Source organism: Gavia stellata, chromosome 1 (assembly GCF_030936135.1).
Source record: "Gavia stellata isolate bGavSte3 chromosome 1, bGavSte3.hap2, whole genome shotgun sequence".
Lineage (NCBI taxonomy): Eukaryota > Metazoa > Chordata > Aves > Gaviiformes > Gaviidae > Gavia > Gavia stellata.
The window spans coordinates 86,248,499-86,275,697 of NC_082594.1; the positions used below are offsets into that span (position 1 = coordinate 86,248,499).

The following is a 27,199-nucleotide window of genomic DNA, read 5'->3' on the forward strand; positions in this document are numbered from 1 at the left end:
AATCTCCCCTGGCGCAACTTGAGGCCATTTCCTCTTGTCCTGTCACTCATCACTTGGGAGAAGAGGCCAACACCCACCTCTGTGCATAAGATGCAAAGCTGTGGGGCTCACTGGCTAGATCCAGCTTGAACCATGCCCTCCCGCATCTTCTCCCAAACCCCCTCCACACCTCTCTTCCACCACAGTGTCTACACACTGCTTTCCCTTCTCTTTTTCCTGCCCGGGCTACATACAACTGACAATGTAAGTGAAGGTTTAGCTTCCAAAACATTAAATATTCTCAGGAATAGCAAAAGCTACAGGCCAGCCCCAGTTTCTCCTAAGAAATGAGCAGCTTAAAGAAAATAAAGATGCCCAACACTAAAATAGTAAGATTCAGGGTCATAAACACAAAGGTCTTCAAACGTCCTAATCACAATTCAATTACTTCTTTTCTAATACGAGCTTCCTGGGAAAATGTGCTAACAGTCAAACAACAAATTGATTCAATAATTTTAGGAACTTGTAGTAATTTGTACTACAACTAGAACCCCTTATTAAGATCAATGCACATGAGTTCCCAAATAGTTATTGGCAAATAAAACAACATAAGAACCTTATTGACTGCTTATAGCTTCGAACTTAACTTTTTCAACACCCCATAAACATCTGCTTTTGTCATAACACAGCAAAAAAAAAGCTGTTACATATCGATAGTGCCAGTCTTTTTTCCTGAGCTTCTCACCCCTGAATGTGTTCTGTCAGACAAAAATTGCCCACAAACACAAAGGCAAACTGCGCAGAGTAACATACATGAAGGCAAGCTCAAGAAGAAACTGGCATGAACAGATGCATCCCACCTACAGTTGTGATTTGAAGTACTTACTTTTGCTGGTCTTTCATGGTTTCAATGATGGTTCTTAGCTCCCTAATTTGTGTTCTCAGGTCCTCCAGGGCAGTCTGACCTTGGCTCAAGGGATCAGTCTTTGGCTTTCCTTCAGTACCGAACAGGGATGGGGAATTTGACCTGTGGCTTGTTGTTCCCATAGCAATTGAGTGAAATCCAGGTGATGGTGAGGGGGATAGTGATGGTTGTACATTACTGCCACTAGCCAAACCTCCTGGTTTTGGAGGCAAGGAAGTTTTATTATCAGACACCTGCAACAAAAAGAATTATATTTAATATCTGGAGAAAGCTTTATGAAAATTGGACCTCTAACAAATATTAAGTATTTTGCTGCTCTTCAGTAATGTTGAAAGTCCATAGTCAAACCTGGAGAGTTTTGGCCAAAGCATGATAACTATAACAATTAGTCACTATCTTTGTATATGTACATCAGAGGGGGCCTAGCTGGGACATAGAAGTTCAGACAGCTTCAGTAAGACTTTCCACAGTTGCTACAACCAGTCAGCAACAAGCATTTCCAAGATCTCAGACCCAGAAGTTAAATGAACCAGGGACAGATGCTCAGTGTTTCTCTCAGAAGTTTCTGAGAACATACCTACATCCATGGACATCTCCTGCAGAGCACAAAACTGCATGGCCAAGAATCCCAGCTGTATTTTTTTGCAGATTAAATTTATCATCATCAAGTAACCATTGAAGGAACCTTCAACACCCAGCATTTTTTAAAAATTAAATAATGTGTTACATTATGAAAATAGCAAAATATCCCTTAAGTTTGCTTGTTGGTATGCTATAAAAAGAAAAACAAAATCCCCTGGCTTGAAAATGATAATATATTAATAAGAAATAAATGTACTCTACTGCCCTCTGTTAACTGAAGCTTCTGTGAATCCCCATAACTGCCAACGGCTCTTTATTCCTCCAGGAACTTAACAGAAAAATGCAGCGTTAACCTAGTTACCCTGGAACCATGTGGGTAGCTCAGAAGGATCCCATGCTTCTTGAATTGTAATCCAGTGCTCTACTTATTAGACAAGGTATAGAATATCTGAAGTCCACATACCATATGTGATCATCTACTTCATTGCATGCACAGAACAGCATACAAGTACAGTTCTCAATGACAAGTAAGGTGAGTCTTAATTATTTATCATATTGTTATTTGGCAATGCTAATGTGTGCATTATATGACAGCTACCAGCAGTATCTGAAAATCTGATTTGGCCAAGAGTAAGAAAAAGCACTAGGCAACCCTCCAACTCTATCTTTGGAAAAGAGACACTGAAGTTGAATGGCAAATAGGGTAAGATACTGACGAAAACCGGTATGGAAACAGAAGGAGACGTTCTAAGTGAGGACTTGGGGACTGGGATGGTGGCTGGACAAAGTAACTGAGAGAAAAGTTAGTGGTCAGATGAAAATTAGGAGAAAGTGTGAGGGAAGAGCAGAATCCACCGAGTTCTGGAAAAAAACAGTCTTCCCCATTACACCTGTGTGATTCAGCACAGAACCTGTCCTGGGCCAGCACTGCATAAAAAAAGTCTTCTGCAGAAAAAACAGATTGACCGTAAAAATAAAAATGGCGTTATAATCACAAGAAAGCTGAATCACTCCAGTGGCTTGAATGCTTGACTTCATGACCTTAATAATATTCTGTTAACATTTCATATATATATGTGTGTGCATATGCGAGTATTGTGTACCTATAAAGGGATCTTTCATGGATAATAAACCTTGTATCAGTAGATGCAAGTTTCGTTTGGACTGAAAAGAGACAGGCTGAATTCAAACCTGGAGCAAGTGAGCAAGGCATAAAGGGAGTCATCCCCATTGAACACCTTATTCCAGAGCTTAACTGTCTATCAACATTAAAGACTCAGGCAGATACCTTCTGATAGCAGTCATCTTGTTTTACAGGAACAACATCTACATCCTTGGCATACCAGCATATAATTTACAAATGTTGGCCCAAGAGCATTCCTTAATGCAAGTGCTCCCAGAAGAGGGAGCTATATAGCCAAACATTATCCTTATAACTTGATCACAGAAGTTCATGACTTCATCTTTCAAATACTCTTGTTACATGATTAGAATGTAATGCTTCATCATCAAATGTATCCTTATGTACTAAAAAATAGCTGCAACCTCTAAAGCCTGATATACATACTTCTGTAATATTCAATTATCCTATAGTTTTCTACCATTATACAGTAAAAATGGCACAAGCCTATAAAATGAATACAATTATACCAGTGTAAAACGTTATTATACTTGCAAATTTCAATTCACATACTATTGGATTAGGTCAAAGAGTTGTATTTCTCTGCTCACAGACTCTTCTAACATAAACTTAATTTACAGCTGCAAGAAAGGGCCTTTGTTTCTAAAATTTATTTCTCTAGCTTCTCCAATTCTGTGAAATCTATTTACACTAGAAGGATTTTTTCACAGTATGGTTATGGAGACATTATAACTGTGCAATTCACTTTAGACTTGCATTTCAAACACAGAACAATCTGTAGTAACCTTTACCATTTTAAGCTTCTTTAAAGGGCCAGTTACCAGGTGATTGTTCAATTAAATTTAAAAAATAAATATTTGAATACTGTTTTCAAAAATGAAGATTCATGTGATAAAGTTAAGAAGAGATATTCCAATTAACTTACTTGTGATATTGTAACAGTTCTTGATTTCCTTGACACTTCAATAGTTTTGTGTGTAATGGAAACATGTTCCTCCTTCTCTTCTTCAGGACTTGGTGAGTCAAAGAAATCGGGGCTTGAAAGGGATGACTGTGTAGACAAACACACACACCCCAAGAGAGGAAAAATAAAGCAAGTATTTTCATTGTACAAGAATTTAATAAAGGAAGAAGAAAAGTATTTATGTGATGACTTTTTTCTTTTTAGTTAAGTAACAATACTTAAAATTGGGACTCTCCCTCACCCTACCCCTGCTTTTTTACATTTTCAAGGCTAGAATGCTTTCCAAGCATTTATGAAATGAGATATATTTAAGAGTTGAATTCAACATTAATTTACATCTTTGCTTTGCATTATATCATAAGATGAAAGCACCTTCCTGTCCGCAAGAAGAACTGTACCTTACTGGGCTAGGACGCTGAGCACCGTGCTGTGGGGATGCAGCTCTGCCACCTGGGCAGTTCTGCCATGGCTTTGCTCAGTGCAGGTCTCACTTTGCTGCTCTTCAGGTGATCCATGCTGCTGCCTGTGCACACGGCTGGCACTGCAGGGCTGCCTTGTGTACAGCCTCTTTGTAAAGGTGCAAACAGGGAAGGTTCATTCCACCCCTTGTTCCTTTCCCCATAGATTTGACAGAAGAAAGACCTTTGAACTTGTCTTTCATGTTTCTACACTTATGTACATAGTCAATTTTGAAAGCTTTCTTTTTTTGTTTTCTATTAAGTTTCACAATAATAATTTTTGCTTCCCTCCACTTTGTTTTTCTTCAGCAACATGAACACAGATAACCAACAGCAGTTGCTCTCATTCTGGTATTTCAGAATGCAAAAAAGCATGGTAAAGAACAAACCCCAAACCCCAAAGAAAAAGACACTGAAAAACTAAGCAGTGGTTTCCAAAGTATTGTTTATGACACCAACTTGTCTAAAGATACGTATTAGAGAGTGAAATTTAAATCACCCTTACATTTACAATTGTGAGCTTAATGAGAAGAAACACATGATGGCTCAAGGAGAGCTGTTGAAGTCTGAAACAGTCAGTTTGTCCTCAAAATCTGATAAATGTCCTAAAGAAACCAAGGGAAATGCTTCTTTTGGGAAACACTTTCAAAATCTTTAATACTTAGCACAAACTAGTTTATTCTGAAGATTTTATACAGGATTTTTCTGGCCTCAGTCATGGTTGGGAAGGAATACTTGGCAGCACTCAAATAAGGGGGTACAAATCTTGTAAGGGAGGGAATGTTTTAAACATCAGTATTCAAAACACTGACAGCCTTTTGACACTAATTTTCCTGAGCTGCATCTCTCTGCCTCACTGTACGTGTGAAGGAATGGCTGTGTAAGCATAGTAAAAACACCAGGGAACACAAATAGGAGGATGGAAAAAAAAATCAGAAAAAAATATTTTTAAAAGAAAAGGAAAATTAACTTACAGACGTGAGAGACTGGGAGGGTGGTCGCCTGCCAGTAGCTTTTGGTCTGGTCGTAGTTGGATGATTAAGCTTCTCAGCAATTGGGATTACAGAGTCAAAACCTTCCAAGTCTTAAAAATAAAATAGAATTGATTTGGTTTTCTGGCAATTGTCCTCAAAGGGAGAGGATCACAATTTTTTTCCAATTTCAGAGAAATCAAATCCCATTTTCCCCATTGTGTCACAGTGTTCAGCACATGTTTAGGCACCAAGATGGCACTAAAAAAACCTGGAAGTCAAAGGCAGCTGTAATACAGTCACCCTTGCCAAGCACAATTACCCTTCCATCTCAAACACAATAAAGCAGAGGGGGAATGTGTAGAGGAGCCCTTGGCTTTGTTTTCGGCATAGTGAGAGCTAAATGTCAACATGGGTCTTATGACATGGAATAAACAGTTTCAAAATTTCCATCTTGCTATTAAGGGGTTAGTAATTTTTTTTCCTGAATAACTGGAGACAAAAGACAGTGCACGGGTTGTCTCAAGAACTGCACTGTCAGCACTGCACCTGCAGCAACTGCGTGAGGGAGCACAGAATGAGAATGATTGAGCTGGAAGTGATCTGCAGGTTCCCAGACACCTGTAGCTGGAGGCAGCATAGTTTCCAGTAGCTATTGGTGAGAGCAATATCTCCAGTAGTCCAGAGGTTATTGTAAGTAAAAACTCCAGCAGGATCCTGAAGCTGTACAGAGCCCAGGAAAAACAGGTCTGCTCGAATGCAGTCTCGACTGTCTTCACAGTTAGTGAAATGCACTAGGGAAGTGTTTGCTGAATCCAGCCACGTGCTAGCGTGTTTACGTGAAAGAACGATGTGAAGGCTGAAGGAATACTGCAGCTCATGATTACATGCCTGAATCAAATGGCTTAACACCATTCATCTATTTTTATGGGTTATATCAGTTTCACTCACCTCCATTTCAAAATGCTCTACTGCATATGTTAAGCAGAAATGAGTCAGAAAACATACAAGAGGTACTTTAGACAAAATAAATCAAAATTCTGTAAAATTTCTTTCAGACATGAATCAAATACTGGAATGATATTCATTATTCAGAGACTATTTTTCATTGCACACATGCAGGATGGACTAACTTTCAAGTTAATAGTTATATATACCAGGCACTTAATTTTCAGAACTGTTACAGAACAATGAATCTCTGAAGATAGAGCTTTGCTGCTGTATTACAACCATCATATAAAATTACACAACAGAAAAACTAATGTATTAATGGGCCTGTGCAATAAACTATATGCACTGAAGGACACTTAAACTGATTCCAAGTACTCATAATTTGGCAGCTAGGAAGTAAATGGGATCAGATATTCCTTAATCAGCAATATTCTTCCATCTCCAGGAGATAAAAAAAGAAGAAGGAAAAAAGAGACCTCTTTCAATAGCCCTGAAATAGTCTAAGGTTATTCACCTCCAAATACTACTCTATTTTTGGAGCAACTCTTCCTATATATAACCAGTGACCCTACTGTCCTCTACCAGGTATTTCTCTCATTGCTTTTTTACTGACTGTTGCAACCTACATCCAGACGTAGGTCACTCAGTCTGTCAATGGGAATTTGGCAATCCAAAGCTGCAATTGTATCCAATATATCAGGTGAGGTTATTATACAGTGTTTTTAAAGTAAAAATTAGATAACATTAAGAGCCTACAAAAAAACTATCTGGAGTCCTACAGAACTTCAGGGTTTCAGGAGAGGAGAAATGGAAATAAAAATTCATTTTCTGGGGAAAAAAAACCCACAAATGTAAGAGCTGGTTTCCAATAACATTCAGTTTGAAGCTGACACATGAGATAGCTAAATGACTTGCTTAAGATCACACAGCAAATCAGTGATGTATTTTAATACATTGTCTTCATTTTCACTACTGTGTTACTTTGTTAAGTAAGTTGCACAGCAAGAATATATTGCCATCAAAAATATACACTCATCTATAAACATGTGAAGCTCACATACATGAGTACAAATGGAGGCTGAAGCAATCCTTCCATTTGTCCCAGCCATTCTTTCCCACATAACTGTTTTTACTGGTTTTTTTCCTGAGCTAGTTTTAATCCAGCTCATTTTCCAACAGCATGTGCCCAGCCACACAAATACCTGTGCTGAAGGAAGGATCAGTATCAGTACCGGAGGGCTGATACAAGCTGCTAAAACTGAGAGGAAGAGCAGACTACTGCTTTGGGGGGCAGCAAACTGGCTGAAGTTATCTTGCAACCTAGGAAGGCTCCAGTGCAACAATCAATGAAAAAAATAGTTAAGGCATTAATTCAATGTGTTTCTTTGGCTTAAATAAACTAATAAATACCTAGAATTCTATGTTTGACTAGAATATTCAAATATTCATGTTTAAATTGTAAAATGTATTGATAAACAGAGAGTGTATGAATTTGTGTTCTTAAGACTCATGAGCACTGGCAGATAAAATTTGTTCCACTCATTTTATGAATACCATGGAAGACGAAAATTTCTGTGCAAAGCTTCTATTATCAAGAAATACTGGAAATCCTCCATTTTTTCCACTTCTGAATGTATTTCTGATAGCTAGAAAAATAAACTAAAGCAGCCTATACCTACACTGAATTTTAAAAAAAGAGCAGAGCAGAGGTTGGAAAGGCTCCACAGGTAGAATCTGCTGCCAAACTAGTGAAATCACAGCCATTCAGCTGATACTATAAATGAAATTCTATTTAAGTGTAAGGGACAACACTTGGTACAATGCTAAAATAGTAAATCCATCTCCAGTACTTCCATATGCCCTTTACACCCCCCGCCCCCCCCCCCATTTGTTCTCTTTATTTAGACGTGGTTCTTGCTCCCAAATCCGCTCTGCACCTAAAGCTATCACCACCTTCCATGGTCATCACCTATGAGGTATTGGTTCAGGAAAACTCCCATGTAGTAAACTGGTAACTAGTAAAATGAGAAACAGAACCACTCAAGAGACCTCTGCCTTACTGTCATCTATACTGTATATTCAGTAATGAATTCACTCACACTGGTTATTTGATTATTTTTTGCTGATAGAAAGCAAGGTTATATGGATATGACTATTATACTCACTGAGATCATTAAATGCAGAGATTCGATTTTAGTTTGTATTTCTGCAGCTATTAAAAATTGGGAGCTTAAATTTACATACTAAGCAAAATGTAAAACCTTCCTGAGCTGGACCAAATGGAACATCATTAAAAATAAAGTCCAGTCTACTGTATTCACAGCCATGTTAACTGCCAGTAAGGCAGCATCAGCATCCAACAGGCCTGAACTCTGCACTGGTCCAGCTTTCTCTATGTCTAGTAATAACAAACAGTAAGGAAGGTTCTAGTGAACATATAGAACATACAGGGCACCCATCAATTAACAGTGCCACTCCCTAATTAAAAAATAGTTGATACTTGTTCTACAAATAAACAGATGCTTTCATCATTATTACTGTCTCACTGATCAAGCAGGTAAATCATGAAGTAATTCATGAGATGGGAAGAAAGACATCAGAGTAATTCTAATATACTAGTGTAGTACACACAATAAAATGTCTGGCTTAGTGAGCAAGAATTATTCTCTGGTATCCTTCCAAGCCAGTTAAGAACAGGATATTTTTCCCCATTGCTGTGTTCATCTGGAAACATGGCTATTTAAAGCATGTTGATGGTGTTTTTAAAAAAATGCCCAGATCCAGGAAAACCATTATTTAAGGAAAAAGTTCTTGGCTCATTAGACTTGTATCTTCCTGGAGAATAACGTTTAATCCGCCCCGCCCCCCCCCCCCAAAAAAAAAGCAGAAGGACAAAGTTAAATGGTTATGCTTCCTTCCTTCCCCCTTTTCCCCCCTGCATTTACTATTCTGGCATAAAATGTGGCTAGGCCTTAACTTTATCTTACATTTAGTTTTTTTAGTCTTTGGGCAAAATAATTTATACATAATGAAGACAGAAAGTTTTTCGAATTAGCAGAGAGATTTCACCTTGAGAAAACTGAAATGGAAAGTGATGGGTAATAGCAGAATCAACACATTCAGAATGCTAACGGCGAGGTTTCATAGAACAGAAATACAGCAGGGCTGGAAGAAATGAGGCAAAGGTGGCGTGCAATTAATTTGAAGAAGATAATGTCACAAAAGTCACAGAGGTAGATTTCATTTCGTAATAATCTTCAATACATTTAAAAGATTGACAATAGGCTTGTGAAATGGTATATATACTGTCTTTAAATACAATAATCCTGAAAGCTATCAAATGAGATGGAGATAGTGCAGACAAAATCTTCTGCATTAATGTCCATTCAATACATAGCACTAATTAAAAAACAACTCAAACAAGAATCTGAATATTACTGGGAATTTTCAGAAGACCACAATTATTTTAACTATTTCAAGTGCCCAGATTCTGCTACTCCCTCCATGCTGAACAGCATTGTACCCTTCAAAGAATACAGCCATGCTCCTAGCCAGGGGCAGGGCAGCAAAATCTCACCCATAATGAACTGCAGACTTTTTTTTAAGATTTGGGTAATGCACTTTTAGCAGGAGGGCTCCCCGGCTGCAGGGTTACTGTGTTCAGGAGCGTAACAGTGATGTGCAGGGAGGCATGCCCGCCTGGTTCTTTGCTTTGGAGGGAAACAGCTTAGCTCACCTGGCTTCCCAGGACAATCACTGGACAGCTACCTTTCCTAAAGTATACAATTATCTTCTCCCATTTCAATCCTGACTTTTATTGCTTTAATAGCTAAATGCAGAAAGCTGCCATAATGAGCTTTGCTAACCACTTGCCAGTGCCCTCATAAGGATTTTATTTTTAACGATTCAGAAGATGCCAAGAAAGAACTGAAAGGTCAAGAAAACTGAGCTAGAAGAAACAGATATGCTGTTTTCAGGCACCTCAACACACATGGAGAACGATTTAAATTTCTGGTTTACTGCCTTTTTCTGGACCCTTTGAGGCAAGAGACCCAATTAATTTATGTAATGGATGATTAAAATATCCCAGATTACAATATTTACAATTCACAACTATGTTTATGGGTGATTTTGATACACTGAGATAAATATTACAACTTAACCCAGCTGGATAATTCTGCTCCTTTGCGTTGCTCTATTAAAATGAGCACGAACAGCAACATAAAAAGAAATAACTGGTTTAGGCAGATTTCAGTCTTCATTATATGAGTCACATTTTGTCCTCCAATCCTTATATTTACCAGTATTTTCTTTTTTCCAACTTTTACTCTGTGTCTTCAGGCAAAATAATTATAATGTCTCACAGTATAACAGCCTGTGATTTAAAGACAAAGCCACTCCATTCTACAACCTTTTACTGGAAAGATACTCTGCCTTTTTCCCTAGTGTGGGCCAAATCTTATTAGATCACTTTTTCTTCCAGTCAGAGGCACAGCAATCAACTCTCCTAACAAATATGAGCACGTAACAGCTCTAGAACAACTGCAAATACAACTCAAGGCAACATGATATACTGAAGATTTTTTTGTTTATTTGTTTATTAGATATTTTCAAGTAGGGTATTTTTAACCACCAGGCAAGTTAGCACCAGGCTTGGGGGAAGGGACAGAAAAAGAGTACTGTTAATAATGTGGGTTTGGCCAGTACTCCATGACCGACCGGCAAATGCTCTGAAGATCGAAGTCTGAGGAAACACTGAAAAATGGTCTCACATTAACCAGATTTCAGGGAATCTCGTAAGAACATTCATACCAACACTATACGTTTCAGCAGGAATCAATGAAGGCATATGTGCTTTACATTAGCACTGACGAAGATTATTAACTGCTTTCATAAATGCTATGCAGAATGTGTAAAGAGCCAGGAAAAATATTGGAAAGATGTGTCCGCTTGGCTCTGTGTGGGAGGCGCCTGTGCCGCTCAGTCTTTTTGCAAAGCACAGAAACTGCTTCTTGTGTCAATTAACTGAGCATTTCCACAGCAGATATATTATTTTTATTTCTTCGTGGCTTATTCTTTAAATCACTTAGCTTAAATTAATATGATTTTAAGTGTTAGATGATTTCAAAGCAAGCCTATTTTGGATAGACAAGGCTTGTTTCAGGATTGCAGGATTCTAAAGTGTATGTATATATATAGTTAAAAGACTTAGTATTAATCCTGACTTGCAGAAATAACTCAATACCAATAATTAATTGGAACAATTCAGTAATTTTCTGGAAGCATTAGTTTTTGATCCAGTAAGCTATATGCGCTAGATGTTTCTGTCATTGCACTGGCCCTCAGATATAACAGTTCTTTGTGAAATGAAAAAGAAACACGTAACCTAAAAAAAAGTCAAGTTATGCAATAAGGCATGAATTTAAGCTGTTGAAATCAATGTAATTCTACATAAGGACTACTCTTCTGTTGGTAGAACTGGGCTTACTTTCAGTGTAGCTTACGTTGCTTTGGAAGCATTTTAAGCTAAGCTCTGAAAGCCACTGTCAGTCCAGGAACAGTTGTTGGTACATGAGACTTTACAACAGATGTAACTACTGTGACTTAACCACAGCAATACTGGAGACAAAGTCTTGGGTGACATGACCATGCACGTTCCACTGAGAGCCAATGAGCGCACTTCAAATTTCTGTTTTGTTTTCTTGGGTTTTTTTTCCTCTTTCAGACTAGAAAACCATCCTAGCACGTTGCTAAATATTTTTGTTTTGTAACATTTAAGGACATCACAATGAAATATATGCATTAAACTTTGCGATGACACCATCTGTCTGTAATTTTCTGTCACAGTACACTCACTTTCAACTTTTAATTAAAAAAAAATATTTAATAGCCATGTACACATTAGGTGTTCTACAAAATACTTCTTTTTGTATTTGTTTGTTATGCATTGTCAACTAAAGCAAAGAAAGGACAAAAAAGAAATGGAAAAAAAAAGCCTTACCCTCATGAAATGAAGAAGAGTTACCCATGGCAAAGAGATGTAAATAGGGAAAGCTGGATGAAAGATGTGTGGAAAGGAAAGTAAAGGCATCACTGAAAACAGGGAAAAAGAAAACAAAAGAAGAAGTGAGGAGGAATGGGGAACGGTTCCTCTTAAATAACGTATTCTGAAGGCTAGTTTTCCAATGGTTTTTTGTAAGGATTGTGGAAAGAAGCAAAGGCATGAACAACAGTGGTAATACCTGCCATTATATCTACAATCAGCAGTGATGTTGCTGAACAGGACTTGCTCTTGTCAGTACAGTTTGCAAAATTGTAATCAGTGCTGTATTATCATCAAGAAATTTAAATGTCAAGTCACAACTCTGCAGAGCATGCTAGTGAAATCAAGCCATGCGCTAACATCTACATAAAAATAATTTTTATATATGCAACTGACAGAATGTTATGCACAGTATTACACATCACCTCAGCCTTGCTCAAGCATTTGTGACTTTCCTGATTGGTAAAGTTGGGTGAGAATGTTTTTAAAGGTGTTTTTAAAGATGTGGGGTTTTCTGGTTAGACAACACTGATTCACTGGTGGAACATTACTTAGAAAATAAGTAGAAAAATGCCATTTCCAAAACAAGCGATGTTTAACACACTGATCTAGAATAGGGGACCTAGACCGAATACAAGTTTTGAACCTGGATTCCCCAATTCCCCTCTGCATATTGCTTCTCAATTGTTGATGGAATTACGGATTTTGTTGTTGCTGATCACTTGTTTGGTTTTTGGGAGATGGCATATGGAAGGACCCTGTACCTTCTCTTCCCTCGTAGTAAAGGTTTTCATCTCATCACGGTAAAGAAAAGGAAGCAACTTGGAAATCCTTAAAAAGGTTTCACAGAATGGAAAACTGCTCTCAATCCAGTTTTAGTATGGTTTGCTTTTATAACCAAAACTGTCTCTCCAGTGCTTTTGTACATCTCTCTGCTTTCAATGAAAGAACAAGAGCTTTAGACTGGCTATAGGACTGAGAAAGCGACAGCCATTATCCAGCTTAACATCACTAGTGCAAAAAAGCCAGGAGAGTGATGTAGTATTAATTTTTAGTCCATGATTCACCATCAATACTTAGCATAAGCATGAAGAAGGGTGAGGCAACTTGCAACTGACTGCTGCTTTTTCCCCTGTCCCCCCTGAGACCTCTAAGTGCCTGGGAATGGTGTTGGGGCTAAAGAAGAAATCAAGAGGAGCCCAGTGACCAGAATGGTCATACACCCAAGCTGCTGAAAAGGCCATTTAACTTTCTTTTTCTTCAAAAGCTACTGCTAAACCCCACCTTGTCTGTCACATACATCCACTCTAATTCGTGGTGTAAATTTGGATTACTGAAAAGACATCAGATGACTAGATTTAATCAGATGCATTTTGACTGGAAGGATGAACCTCAGAGAAGCTGAGGCTGTCCTCCCCACAAAGTACATGAGACTGGGGCAACACCAGTAACATATACCACAGTTAAGTATTATCTGGACTCACACTGCCCAATCCATCAGTGTTTTGGAATACACTGGGACAACTCCACTCGCTCATTCATAGTTTTTACTAATAACTCATTTAGCCAAAAGATTTCTCCAACCCATTGATCTCTTTGTAAATAATTAAAAAATCTAACACATAAATCTTTCCAATTACACTGCCCCATAAACTGTCCTGAACTCCAAACCACTCCTCATAGTAAAAGGCATTAATCCACTGTGAATTGTTTTGGCTTATTAAGTTATAATTTATTACTCTACCCTCTCTTAAAAGGCTGTTCAATTCTTTAACAATATTTTACACGAGCCGTCAAAAGCATCCTGAAAATTCGTATCAGTTATGAACTTTGGGTCCACTTTCATTCAAAAATCATCATTTATTTCTTTTTTCTTTTAACGAGTTGTCTAACAGGCTAGAATGACACAATTTGCCCTTGTAAATGCCATTCTGGTTTGACCCTATCAAGTTATACTTATCTAAGTATTCACACTATTTTATCCTTGGGGTCAATAGGTTCCCCTTGTTAGTGGTAACAGGAGGTCATCAGCTAAACCCTTTGCAATGTGTTGTGTATGTGGCTTGGTTTATGGACTCTTGGCTCCTATTCTCCATTAAAAAGAAAAAAACAAAAAAAATCCCCACCTAAGTTCTGGAAATGAACAAAAATTATTATAAATCAAATTTCCTACCTAGCCTTTTTTAGGTTGTTTAAAAAAACCCAGAAAAATACAAAACACTCTAGGCTTTTATCCTTACAGTGATTCCAAGGAAATGAGCACAAGAATTAAAAAAGTTTACTTTCATGAGACCACTATATGCTATTTGCAGTCATAGCTTTCTCTTTCAAGTAAGCAAAATCTTAGATGCTTTGAAGCAAATTTGTAAACATGAGTAACAAACACTAAATGGTAGAATTTGACTGCATTTCCATACCATTCCTTTATATTAATCTCTATAATAAAAATGTTCATGCAATTTATCACAAGCTTCTAACTTTCCATGTTTATCCCTAATGAAAATCTGGAAAAAACATACTACTTGCTTCTCCAGAAGAATGATACTATCATAAACTATAGCAACAGAAGAAGGTTAAACCAAAGCAGACATATGGATGCTGAAAAGCTCATAAACCTATGTGAAATCAATTTAGCGTTTTATTGTTACATTGCAATTAAAATCCATCTATAACTTAAAGCTCGGCTTTCAAGTCTGCAGAAGAGGCAGGTTTGGCTGTTCAAAGTATACTATTTTACAGAAACGTTTTACTAATAAAGCAGTCTGGGTAGAAACACCGCACCGAAGTAACATTTAATGCTGTCAGCAAAAGGTAGTAACGCTTACACGTTCAGGGTACCCTGGTTCTGCCTTTTACAAAAACAGGTCTTTCACAGCACAGCTGCGACTGCAGAGGAGACCGACGGCAGCAGCTGTCACCAGCGTATTTCTAAGTAGAGGTAGAAGATGGCTGTCGCGGCTTTTGCTTACAGCCCTGGGACAAGAGTCAGAGCACCTTGCTTTCCAAGTGCCACTTACTGCAGCACCCACCCCAGCAAACATCTCTCCTGCACTGCAAAACTTGAGAATGAAGGAGGGTGAGAGAAAAGAGAAAAATCATTATTCCTTTCCAAGTGATTTCCCCAATTAAACTGTTCGTCTTGCAAAAACACAAATAAGAGAAATTTAGACTTCTTTTAATCAGTGTTTTCAGGAAAATTTATTCAAATTGGCCTCAATTTGGTCTCTATTCCTTTGTATTGGAAAGTGTAAAGATTACTAACTGCACCAAACTCACAACCTTTTGCAGCATTAAAAATATGGCAGCACTAATATTACATCTGTTAAACAAGTATGACATTATCGTTGGCCTTCTCACTTGTTTCAGGCTTTTAAACAGAAATAACAAAAGCCCTCCTATTCAAAATAGCTTACCTTTCCATATTTCCTTTTTTGATTTTTTTTAAAACAGAAAACCCCAACAAAAGTTCTTTAAGTAAAGCAGAAATGATCCTTTAATCCTGCAGTTAGAATTTGATATAAATGCACTCACATTCATTGCCAAATCCTCAGTCTGCCTTTTGGATCATAAAAAAGTCACTAAAAAGCAGAAATTTAAACCATGAATTTCTTAGGCAAACTATAAAAAGCACTATAACTTACCGATGTCATTGCTTCTTTCAGAGGAGTCTTTCTCTACAGTGCCGGATACTGTACTGCCCACTAATTCCACTTTTGGACTATCACTCCTGCATTTGGATCAAGAAGAGGAGGTATTTTATTGGAGTTTTTGTGTGGGTAACAGTGAATTGATAGCTACCTTGCAATTAATAATGACAGAGCGAAATATTCTTCCTTTGTAGCACCAGAGTAATAGCAACGTGTCAGAGAGAGCAATCTCCAGTAAGTAGACATGCTGCATGGATTAACCTTATCTCATTTCTCCTTAACACCTGTCAAAAAAGCCTATTTTAGACACCGTAGTGTCCTGAATAATTCTTCAGATGTTCACAGCATCTCAACATGAAGGAAACCTAAGGGCAAAGGGACATTCTTCAACATCTTTTTGTAATTTTTTCTAATTAATTGGCTTGTATAAACTATAGTGATGGTCTGTCTAGAATACTGCAGAAAAGGAGAGAAGCTCAAGCTAGCATCATGCATTTCAGCAGTTCCTAGTATTTACTCATAAATGCAGCTCCTCCACCACGTTTTTGCACTTTGCTTATGAGATTAGAATCTGAATATTGTTTCTGCAGGTCCAAAGAACCAAGATCACCTAGTCTGTCTGAAACGTCTTTGGAATAGGCATTGTCAAGAGTTGTGATACTTTATACTGAAGAACTATTTTTAAATCAAACAGGAGATCAAACACGAGCAACATGATTATTATTTCTTCGTAGAACTTTCTATCCCACAACTACTTAAGTTTACTAAAACAATCTGACTATTGAAACAATTAATTAAAAAAGGGACAGAGGTAGGCAAGTAACTCGGCATTGCACAGGTCACACAGACAAATCCCTGTGACATTTACTGTGATAACAACTGTTCAACTAATGCAACAAATTGTACCTACCATGATTATCAGGTCACCTAACAAATATCATCATTTTTCCACAATGACTATTCCCAGTGTAGCGCTGTAACAATTACGACGTACGTAAGGTACCCAAATTATGGGTAAAAATACAGAACTGCTCCTGAAACAACCCAGGCAGATGTGTATTTCTATGAACAGCCATAATTAGCCATTGACAGTAAAATACATAGCAAGCTCCTGATTCTCGTAGATTTTTTCATTTGTCTCTGCTTTTGATGCCATGAGCTGATGACAGATGGCCTGAACCTCAACTCATGGCAGCAGTTTATAAGCAAAACACAAACTAGCTGGAAACCCTATTTCAGACTTCAGGAAGGCTGTGATAGATAAAGGGTCTGAAAATTTGTGTAAAACACTGGAGGAAGTCACAGATGAAGTGAACATATATACAGTTAAACACTGTGGCAGGGTGACAAGTATTCTATGAACTAAAAAAGACAGACAACCAGTTTATGACCTGAAAAACAAACCAGTCCTACACAGATATCAACATGGCAGGCAGTCTGCACCAGGAAGGAAACAGAATAAATTTAACACATTCCTAGAAAAAAGTATTAATTGGCGAGATGATAAATAAGGGTATCCTCCAAGTGATCTACCTGATCAATTAGCTTTCTTATCTTTTGGTCTTGAACTTTTATTTAAAAATTTGTGTATATATTTGTAAATCTATAGGAAGCAACACAGTTTCTTGGCTGACAAGGCAATGAGCATCTGACTGCGTACTCTGTTTTGCACACATATATTTCCCAGCAAACTGAGAGCACCATATGAGTTAGAAGCGCTCTAGGAAATGTGTGAGTATGGTTTTGGAGAAGATTCTTAGGATGGTGTGATTTACGGCTGAAAGTGACAACATTTACCATTTGACTACAAAAGATACCAAGATATATGAAAACAATCCCACAAAAACCCCCAACTCTGTTGTCAAAAGAATCAACAGGCTTATTATGCCAATCTACATCCATACTGTGTGAAAGGCGTGGAGCCATCCCTTCTTGGTCACAGTGTCTCCCTCCCTCTGCTCGTGCCCATGCAGACAGGCTGTCAGCTTGATCAGACAGATGATCAGCCTGAAAGAAACCCCACACTAATAGAAATCCCACTACAAACTGATTAATTGCCATCTGGAGCAACTCCCTGACCCATATGGCTGAATGGCTGCACAAATGCTGGTGCTAACATAAGGGAGGCTGCTGGAATGGGCTGCCAGGAGAGCGAACCTGCCCCTGTTAGCAGCAGCATGGATGCAGATTGGTTTAGACTGATTGTAAAAATACACTTTCTGTAGGTCTTTATGGCTTGTCTCCTCCAGAGAATTGACTCATCAGTAAATCGTATAATCACAGGTATGTCTAAATAAGCTGTGAAGCTTTTGGAGCAAATTGACAGCTATTCTCTGTCCCACATGGTTTTTGTCTCTCCTATTGCCCTGGAAGCCCTAACCTGCCTCCAGGGAAGGAGGATTATATTTAAATGGAAAAACAATCATCACCACAAAAAGTCAGTGAGATGCATAAGAGTCAAGCCACTTACTCAGAAGAGGAAAAAAACACGTTCTGCTCAATCTCATGGGACTCACTTTATAACTACAGCAATTTTCCCCCCTAGGATCATGTCCTGGTTTTAGTTGGGATAGAGTTAATTTTCTTTATAGCAGCCTGCATAGTGCTATGTTTGGATTTGTGACCAAACCAGTGTTGATAACAGACAGATGTTTTAGCTGAGCAGTGCTTACACAGTGTCAAGGCATTCTCTGTTTCTCGCCCTGCCCCACCAGTGAGTAGGTTGGGGGTGCACAAGAAGCTGGGAGGGCACACAGCTGGGACAGCTGACCCCAACTGACCAAAGGGATTTTCTACACCATATGACATCATGCTCAGCAATAAAATCTGGGGGAAGAAGGAGGAAGAAGGGGATATTCGGAGTGATGGCATTTGTCTTCCCAAGTCACCACTACATGTAATGATGCCCTGCTTTCCTGGAGATGGCTAAACATCTGCTTGCCAATGGGAAGTAGTGAATGAATTCCTTATTTTGCTTTGCTTGCACGTGCAGCATTTGCTTTATCTGTTTAACTGTCTTTATCTCAATCCACGAGTTTTCTCACTTTTGACCTTCCGATTCTCACCCCCATCCCACTGTGGGGGAGTAAGCAAGCGGCCGGGTGGGGCTGAGCGGCCCACCAGGGCTAAACCACAACAGGTTAGCAAAAATTCTGCTGGTTCTATTTTTATTCAAACTGCCTTAGGTTTTTCAGATTCTGGAAATTGATACCAGCAGATCTTAAAAATATTTACTACCTTATTAAACTGAACTGATTTAAAAACAAAACGCCTTTATTGAAGTGACCGCTTCAATTTGAAGTTTCACATTTCTTAATTATTCAAGTAATTCAAAGTCTATTCCATTGATTATTTCATTATGCGAACTTTCTGCCCTCTTCCTATAAGACACCCTTACAAGTTAGAGCTTACCAGGCAGAACGGCTATATGAGATAAATCCATTAATTTGAATTAGCTGATAAAGAAATTCATAGGGAAACTGCTAGCACTGATCATCAACATGCATCATCATCACCTTAAAAATCACCTTCCCTTCTAAATTTTAATCTAACTACTGTTACAAGTAGAATTCTTTCAAATATAATGGTATTAGATAAAAAGAACGAAGCATTTTTTTCTGTGCTAGATGCAAAGTCTGGACAATTAAGAACACAACAGGGTTACTGTTTAGATCTGCTTTTTTACTTTGTTAACATAAAAACTGAAATATCTTTAAAAATGCATGGTTTCTTCACACAGTTTTGTACTTAGAAAAAAGGAAAACAGAAGAGCAATAAAACACCCCTCCACAACTCTAAATGTTTAAAATATTTATAATATGGTTAAAATATTCCAGGCAAAGGATAGAAAAAAAGAATAGCTACCCTGCTGAATGCCTAGCCAGTGAACTGAACACTAGGGTATTTATTGGTCTTGCCAAGAAGACATCACTTAGCTAAACCTAAAGGTCATAGCGAATACTTGCTTTTCCAAGCATGCCCAAGTGACCAGCAGGTGTGGACTATATTTTGGAACAACTGGGCAAGCATGTTCAAAGCCAAGGAGTCCAAAAGAAGCTGTGGCAGTAGCACCTGGACAGAAGGGTAAGTTCTCAGAGATACACAGCCAATGCACTTCAGTAAGATGAAACTGGCAGCACAAGGCAGTCACCATTTTCTTATTTTATGTGCCTCAGATTTCACACTGAGAGCATTTGTTTAATGAATGATATGTGGAGGAATGAGGGGAATCAATGCCTGGGATTTCCATTTTATTCCACTCTACCCTATACTCCACTCTGGTATTTAATTCACTATTAGCATATTTGAACTCCAGTAGTTCAATGGTAGCTAATTTTTCTAACAATACAATAGTAAAATTATTTCCATGCCTATATTCTAGTATTTCTGCAAGATGTGCAGCTTGCCCACTTTAGGCAACTGCTTTTTTCTGGTTTTAACCTATTTCTATCCACTATGCATAAAGGAAGTCTACAGTGCACAACCCAGATGCTGATGACAAATGTAGCCATCTAGACTTGATAAGGATTACAGGCGAGGCCTTTAATTTCTGCAACCTCTGCTTTTCCAAGCTCTAGCAGAGATTAAATGGAGTTGTGTTGGCAAGTCCAATTTCTCAGTGCTCCTGAAAGGCTGTATAACCACCTCTGATAACGAGCATCATGTAACTATAAAATAACAACCAACATTATAGCATAAATACTTGACAGCAGTACTCTGCAGTGGCATCAGCTTAAAGAACATTCTATGAAGACACATGTATTTTGCTAAAAATTGATCTAAAATGATCAAAGAAAGCAGACTGAAACCAAGCTGACAGTACTTGAAATGTGCATTGTCTAATGCTGTTCCTCAGTACAATCCAAGCTTTTGCACTGGCTTAGTGCCCTGGCTAAGCTGGAATAATTTGAGGTGAACTAAGAAAGTCAGTATCAGCACAACATACTGATGCAGCTATTTGCCAAATACTCTGCAGTGGAAACTATGATGTTGCAGTAACAGTGTGTTCATCAGTGGAAATGAACTAGTAATGAACAGTCTAAGACTGTTGTCCTTGAGAAGATAGTTATGATCCAGCCAGATGACTAGGTTTTTCTTTTTTTCTTTATTTTTTTGGTTTGTTCTTTAAATACAGTTTACCGGGAAATAAATTGTGACATTAACTGTAAAATCTAAATTCTTCAAATGTGTGTTTTTTCCACTAATCCCAAAAGCACTGGACAGAGGAAAAACAATACCTTGTATGAGTCACAGGCACAACTGGTCTTTCTGGTCGTCTCGGGGGCAAGGTACCAGGTCTATTCACAGAGTTTGCTTTGGGTGGCCGAGGTTTCTTCGGAGGTATAGCAGGAACTGAAGGCTTCTGCAAGTCTAACTGTTTTTGCTCTCTCTCTGATCTTTCTTTAAATCAATTAATTCCAGAAAAAAAGAACACAGATATTATGAAGTGGAATTCATTTGCACTCACAAGTCTACAATTAAACAAGAAATCTTCAACTGTAGGTACACTGTATACAAAGAAAAAGCTTACCTCCTTTTCACTTCTGTCCTAAATCATTCTTTATTTGAAATAATGTGTTTACCACAGATCAGTTGTTTGCCCTGCCTGATTGTTCTGCCAGTAATTCCTCATGGCCAAAATGTGTGTGCAGTGTCTGAATGGGAATGCTATTTTTTATTTTAGTAACTTACTGATTTCTGAGTGTAAAAAATAAGAATGGCAAAAAATTACATACCATATGGAACAATTTCCCATGAGCACAAATTCTAATATGAAACAATATTAAGTTAGAAGGTCACAAAGATTATGATGCTGGATATTCTTAACATCTCCTGAACAAACAGAGAAATACCATTTCTGGGGGGAAAAAAAGTGTGGTTCAAGTGAACTACAGTTTAATGAAAATAAAAGCATTAAAATTTAGCGCTGTTTAGCAGGATGTAAACCCATTGGAAAAATCAGACCTTTTATTTAGGTTTTTAAGCACAGTCTTACAGCTGAATTTTTCAGCTTGCCAGTGAACAACTGGATCATTTGCAGAACTGATTATGCATAGTTAGGAAGTACCGCAAAACTAATATCCAATGCCAAATGTGCAATGCCTGTGAGTATGTAAAGTACAATACACATGAATAACTCTTGTAAATAATATGCTCTAAATTCGTAATACAAAACAAACATGTAAACACGTTTGCCACACCACAGGAAACCTGATTCTTCTTAAAGAAAGGACAAAACTCTCAAAGGGACCAAAGTTTCGCTCTCTGTATCCTACTATGTTAACACCCCACTTCCCTTGACAACACTGTCTATGATATGTCGTGAATATTACACCTCTGTATACACGTAAGAGGTACTGGGAATGTTAGAGGGTATTGCTTAATGGGTTCTAGGTTTCGGTCTGAGAGGATCATGGAATAAATCACCAGAAACACAATCCACGTTAGATTTGGAATAGTCCAGTGAGTGACTGTTGCTCACAGGCATATACCCTTTTTCAGTATACTTTCAGCTGATGCAATCATTGGGTCCTCTGTAACATTGAAGCTTTTCCAGTGTATTGTGTACTTTTTACACACTCACTCCTATGACAATTTATACTGTGTCAGTGTCCAAGAATCTAAACTATGTATGACAGGGTAGGAAGTGTACCAACACACAGTGTAAAGAATGTTCCTGTGCCACCCCTGCTGCCACACCACACCAAACAATTCCTGCTGCTCCCCAGTACTCCAGAAATGTAAGCATGACTCCTACGGCCTCTTTTTGACATTTAGAAAAGTTACAGATATTTATACCCTGGGACAGTAACATATTTAAACTTCCTCCACCATTTTGACAGCTGGCTTTGTAAATCCAAAAATGGAAAGCAAAGGGTTTTATTGCTAAGATAATTACGAGAAGTAGCACACATAGCCAGAAGTAAACATATGTAGACGAAAGTGCTAAAACACCTATCAGATAGCTAAGCCATATATCCAGAAACAGATCTTGGTTCAAAGTCTGAATGTTCCGGCACTAAATTATAACTGCATATTATATACATTTAGTCATGTGCATACATGTGCCTTTTAAAACACTGCAAGTTTGAATACTTAAAAGTTAAGAAATCCCATAAACAAAGTTGTCTGTACAATCTAGGAGTCCACTTAAACATATGAAACTTGACACCATCTTCAATTAGAGAATCAGTGTAACTATTTTCCCCAAACTATTCAGAACGCACAATGAACACAATGAAACCATTAAAGGTTTAATTTGCTTGTCACTTCTCTGTGTGGTACCATGCCCCATTTCTTGCAATGTTCAAACCTGCCTTTGAAGACAGAATTTTTTCATTTCTTCACAGGCTTGCCTACGACTTTTGTGACTAGGATAATGGGGTGATTCATAAGCATTAATGACTATATCTTCACAAAATCCCTCTGTGAGGCAGGAAAACCACCAACCCTGCTTTTAACTAGAGAACCAAGGCATATAGACGTTAAGAAAAAAGTACGCACTAATCTGGGGTATCTTACTTGATCAAAGACCTGGGTTTTACTGAGCACAAAGCTTTACACAGCATTTTATGTATCGAGAGCATATCTCCCCTTGACTTCAGTTGAGGCTGCAAGTACTTAACAGCTCTGGATTGGTATAACTGAAGACCCCGAATTTAGCCCAAAAGCAACAATGAGTTCCTTTCCAAAATGCATATCATTACAGATCTATTAGAGTGGGAAATAAACATCCAAACAATACACTTAATGAAAACAGGGACTGGAAAATGAGGATGTGCATCAGTTCCATCTCCCCTGTCCCTTTGCAGAGAGCAGGAAGGAAAGCACATTTCATACCTTTTTCTTCTGTTCGATTAGGAAGACATTCTGGCCTTTCAGGAGGTACCTTTTTGATTTCATGTTTTCGATCTGTGGTACCTGTCAAAGAAAGGAAAATTTGGAATTCTGAACAAGCCAACAAACCAGCATATATGGCCACGTAAGACTCAATTCTACAATTTCTTAGGCTTTTCACATTCTCCAATTTGAAAATGTCTTACTAAAACTGAACATAAATCTAGTTCCAAGTATTTGCTTACACCATAATGACAAACAAGCAATTGGATGTTTATGTTTTCACAGTCAAGTTCACAGTTTCCAAAGCGTGCATCTCAAAAGAACAGGCACTTTCAGACCATCCTGTGAAAAAAAGTAATTCAGTAACTACAGATTTTTAAATGTGGACAGGTCCTTTACCATTGCAGACATACTTAACTGAAGAGCAATTCAACAGTGCAGAGAATCATTAGGAATACATCAATTAATTGGGCATTTCTGCCAAAAGAATACTTAATCTAGATGAACAGTATATCTTCCACATATTAGAAGGATAAGAATGGTAGTACTGACAGTATTCTGCATGACTATTGTATTTGTCAGCTTTTGGCCTGGAGGTATAAGCCTCTGCCTTCTTCTGCCTCTGTGCTAGAGACCCTGATATACTGACTTCTGTTGCTACAAGGAATATGGGAACTTGTGGCACCAACAATAGGAAGATTTTGCAAAAATTTCCTGGCACATGCAACATGCAATCTTCTAGTCCCCGTATTATAAGAAATGTTTTACTGGATATTGGCTTCGCTGCACTGGGTAACTACTAGGTGCTAATGCCATTTCAACTTATTAGTGTTGAAAACTGCTTTAGGTAACACTATTAGTATTTCAATAAAAATTACAGTAGATGACATCCAAGAAAAGCAGAGGAGGCAGGGCAGGGAACGCCAGGCAATTTTTTGCTTCAATCTATGCTATTATATGCAGTTCTCAAGTACATTTACATTTTCTGAATATGCTGTTGCAACTCTCTTCTGCAGCTGGTTCCTAGAAATCGGTACTCATCAGTGCAAATTGCTCATCAGTGGTGATCACCAACCATTGTTTCTTTATATAACTGTGCTGTTGGACAGGCAACACTTGTATCGCTTATCATGTCAATAAAAATACTGAATTGCCATTTTATGGTTGGATTTGATGATCTTAAGGGTCTTTTCCAACCTAAATGATTCCATGATTCTACGAAAAATACTTCACTCCTGAGAGGAGAAACTGTTGCTAGAAACCATTTAAAGCCCTTCTAAACACAAGTTACGCAAATATTGATAATCTTGCACATACTAGTGTGCTCAAGATAAAAAGAGACACAAGTCTATATTATATACCTAATTACAGTAAGATTAACAGGCATCATTAACACACAGAAGGACACTCCCAGGCCATGTCTAAAACAATGAGCCTACCAACACTTAGGAGCTCCCAGGGTCAGGTGTGCTCTCTACTTGGGTTGTGACCTCCAAATTAATCAGTACCCAGGCAGGCACCATGATCCTGCCTTAGCTGCCAGGAGAAGGTCACCTGCAAGGAAGTTCTGGTGAACTCTGCACCAGCTCCCAGAGGGACTCAACAGAGTATTCCCACCCTCCAGCCTAGATGCCGTTGTATTGCTTATCCCAGCTACACAGTGAAATGCCTACTGCTTTTCAATGACTATGTAAGGGACTCGTGCTCCTAACTTTGGTTCTCCAGTTTGCACCTTACTTTGTAAAGCAGCCCAGCACAGACAGCCCTGGCAGTCTACTGCTGTGCAGAATTTGGAAATACAGCCAAACTTCCAGCTATACTATAATACAAACTAGACACCTCCTTCACATATGTACCGCTTGTGCTACAAAGACCAATTCTAATTCTCTGCTATGATTTTATGCTCTGCATTAGAAGATACCAGTATTTTATTATTTAGGCTGCAACTGATAGTTCCCAATTCATCACACTATGACTGGTTAAATCTATAGAAACCTTACTGGAAATTGTTACCTACTATCAACAGTAAGGCCTGACATGGGGATGTAGTAAAATACAGTGTTTTCTTGGTAAAGTGATAATTTGACAAAGTAGAGGATGTCAGGATGGTAAAAAACATAGGATGATTTTCACTTCTAAATACATATCAGAAGAAACTCTTGTGCATAATCAGCCAGGGCTTGTCAAAGATCAAGTATGAAAACAAAGAACAGTAATAGCCTTGGCTTTGCCACAGACTTAGATGGCCTTAATCAAATTGTCTGCATCTGCTATGCATCCATTTCTCCTTCTGAAAATGGGCAAATTATCCTGCTATGGTGATGCAGCTAATGCATTGGATGCAAACAGGTACAAACATATTAAATTGTAAGAAATATAACATTTTATAGAGCTTTTCCAAAACATGTGTCAGGCTGAAACGTCAGTTGTCACTAAGACATCTTTAGTATGCAACCACCACTAGATGGCAAAGTTATACTGCTCTCTCTGGACACTGTTACTCAGTGATTTTAAAATCAAATCTTGGGTTTTAAGAGTCTCAAGACAGAGTGAAGAACAAACCATGGGTGTCAATAAGCAAACCAAATATTTATAGTCATGGTTCTGTAGTCAAAAAACTGCTTGAAAAATTCAAACTAGTTAAATTATAGCCTATTGATTCACAGTAAACTGTACATGGGGTTAACTTGTTCTTCTATTAATAGATCAAGATTGTAGAAGAGAGAAATTTACTTTTAAAGCACTGAAAGCTGGAACAGACCACAGTGACAAGAAAAAAAATAATCTGGCTAGATTGGACGTGTTCGTTTTGTTTTCTTAACATGCGCCAGCAGTGGGGGAAGTGGTAGTGCTGCTGCAGAATTTTAACACACTAACTGGAGTTAAGGGATTAAAGAATTCCAGCCATAGTTATGTTTCCACCACAACTGCAATACAAATGAAAACTCTGAGAGCATCTCATGCCTTGTGATTTTACATGAATGGAACAGGAATTTGGTTTCTGAGGTCAGAACTGTCAAGTGTGTAGATACTTCAACTGTTTCTAAGTTTCACAGAAAAAATAAATCATGCAGGCACTTTTGAAAATTTGTATTGAAAGTTCATTTTAAAACTACAAATAAAAGTGGTTTCAGCTCTCACTATTTATACACAGTTCAGTCTAACATATTCCAAAACCAGCTTTGCTAGCACTCATCTGTTTGGAAAACATAATCAGCCCCTTAATATATTTGCAACACCATTACCTACAGAACCAGATTCAGGATAACTCCTTTAAGGTTTATACTTACAGCTATAAATTACTGAAAACCAAGAATCTAACTATGGCATAGAACCTAGAGACAGACTGCTGGCTCCATCATTCATGCAGATCTGTAAGATTTAGATTACAACTCAGATGGGGCCACTGTATTACAGCCAAGTTCTCTGACACTATCTTATAGATATGCAAAAAAGCTCTTTATCTCTAGAATAAATCAGATCTGTAGGTGTAAAGTGAATGCAGTTTCCTCCTGCAGGTATTATTAGACTCCAACATATTGGATCTATACTGCAAAGACAGGTGCAAAATCAACGTCAGTCAAGGAACGGAACTGGAGAACTTTTAAAAACTGAAGTATCATCCTCACTCCAAATTAATATGTTTAAGGGGCAATATACACTATTTTAAAATGGTGCAGATGGTTGCCTGCAATACAT

At 38.0% G+C, this 27,199-nt stretch overlaps 1 protein-coding gene across 2 annotated transcripts in view; it reads right to left on the bottom strand.

Moving 5' to 3' along the window:
* SH3KBP1 (SH3 domain containing kinase binding protein 1) overlaps positions 1-27,199 on the bottom strand; it is a 236,441-nt gene that overhangs the window by 3,992 nt on the left and 205,250 nt on the right. For both annotated transcript variants that reach the window (XM_059815901.1, XM_059815892.1), the window contains 6 exons: positions 23,501-23,581; positions 20,899-21,061; positions 15,656-15,741; positions 5,024-5,133; positions 3,553-3,678; positions 866-1,137 (listed from right to left, as the gene is read on the bottom strand). In XM_059815901.1, the coding sequence (XP_059671884.1) occupies positions 866-1,137; positions 3,553-3,678; positions 5,024-5,133; positions 15,656-15,741; positions 20,899-21,061; positions 23,501-23,581 (838 nt within the window). The remainder of the gene's footprint in view (positions 1-865; positions 1,138-3,552; positions 3,679-5,023; positions 5,134-15,655; positions 15,742-20,898; positions 21,062-23,500; positions 23,582-27,199) is intronic.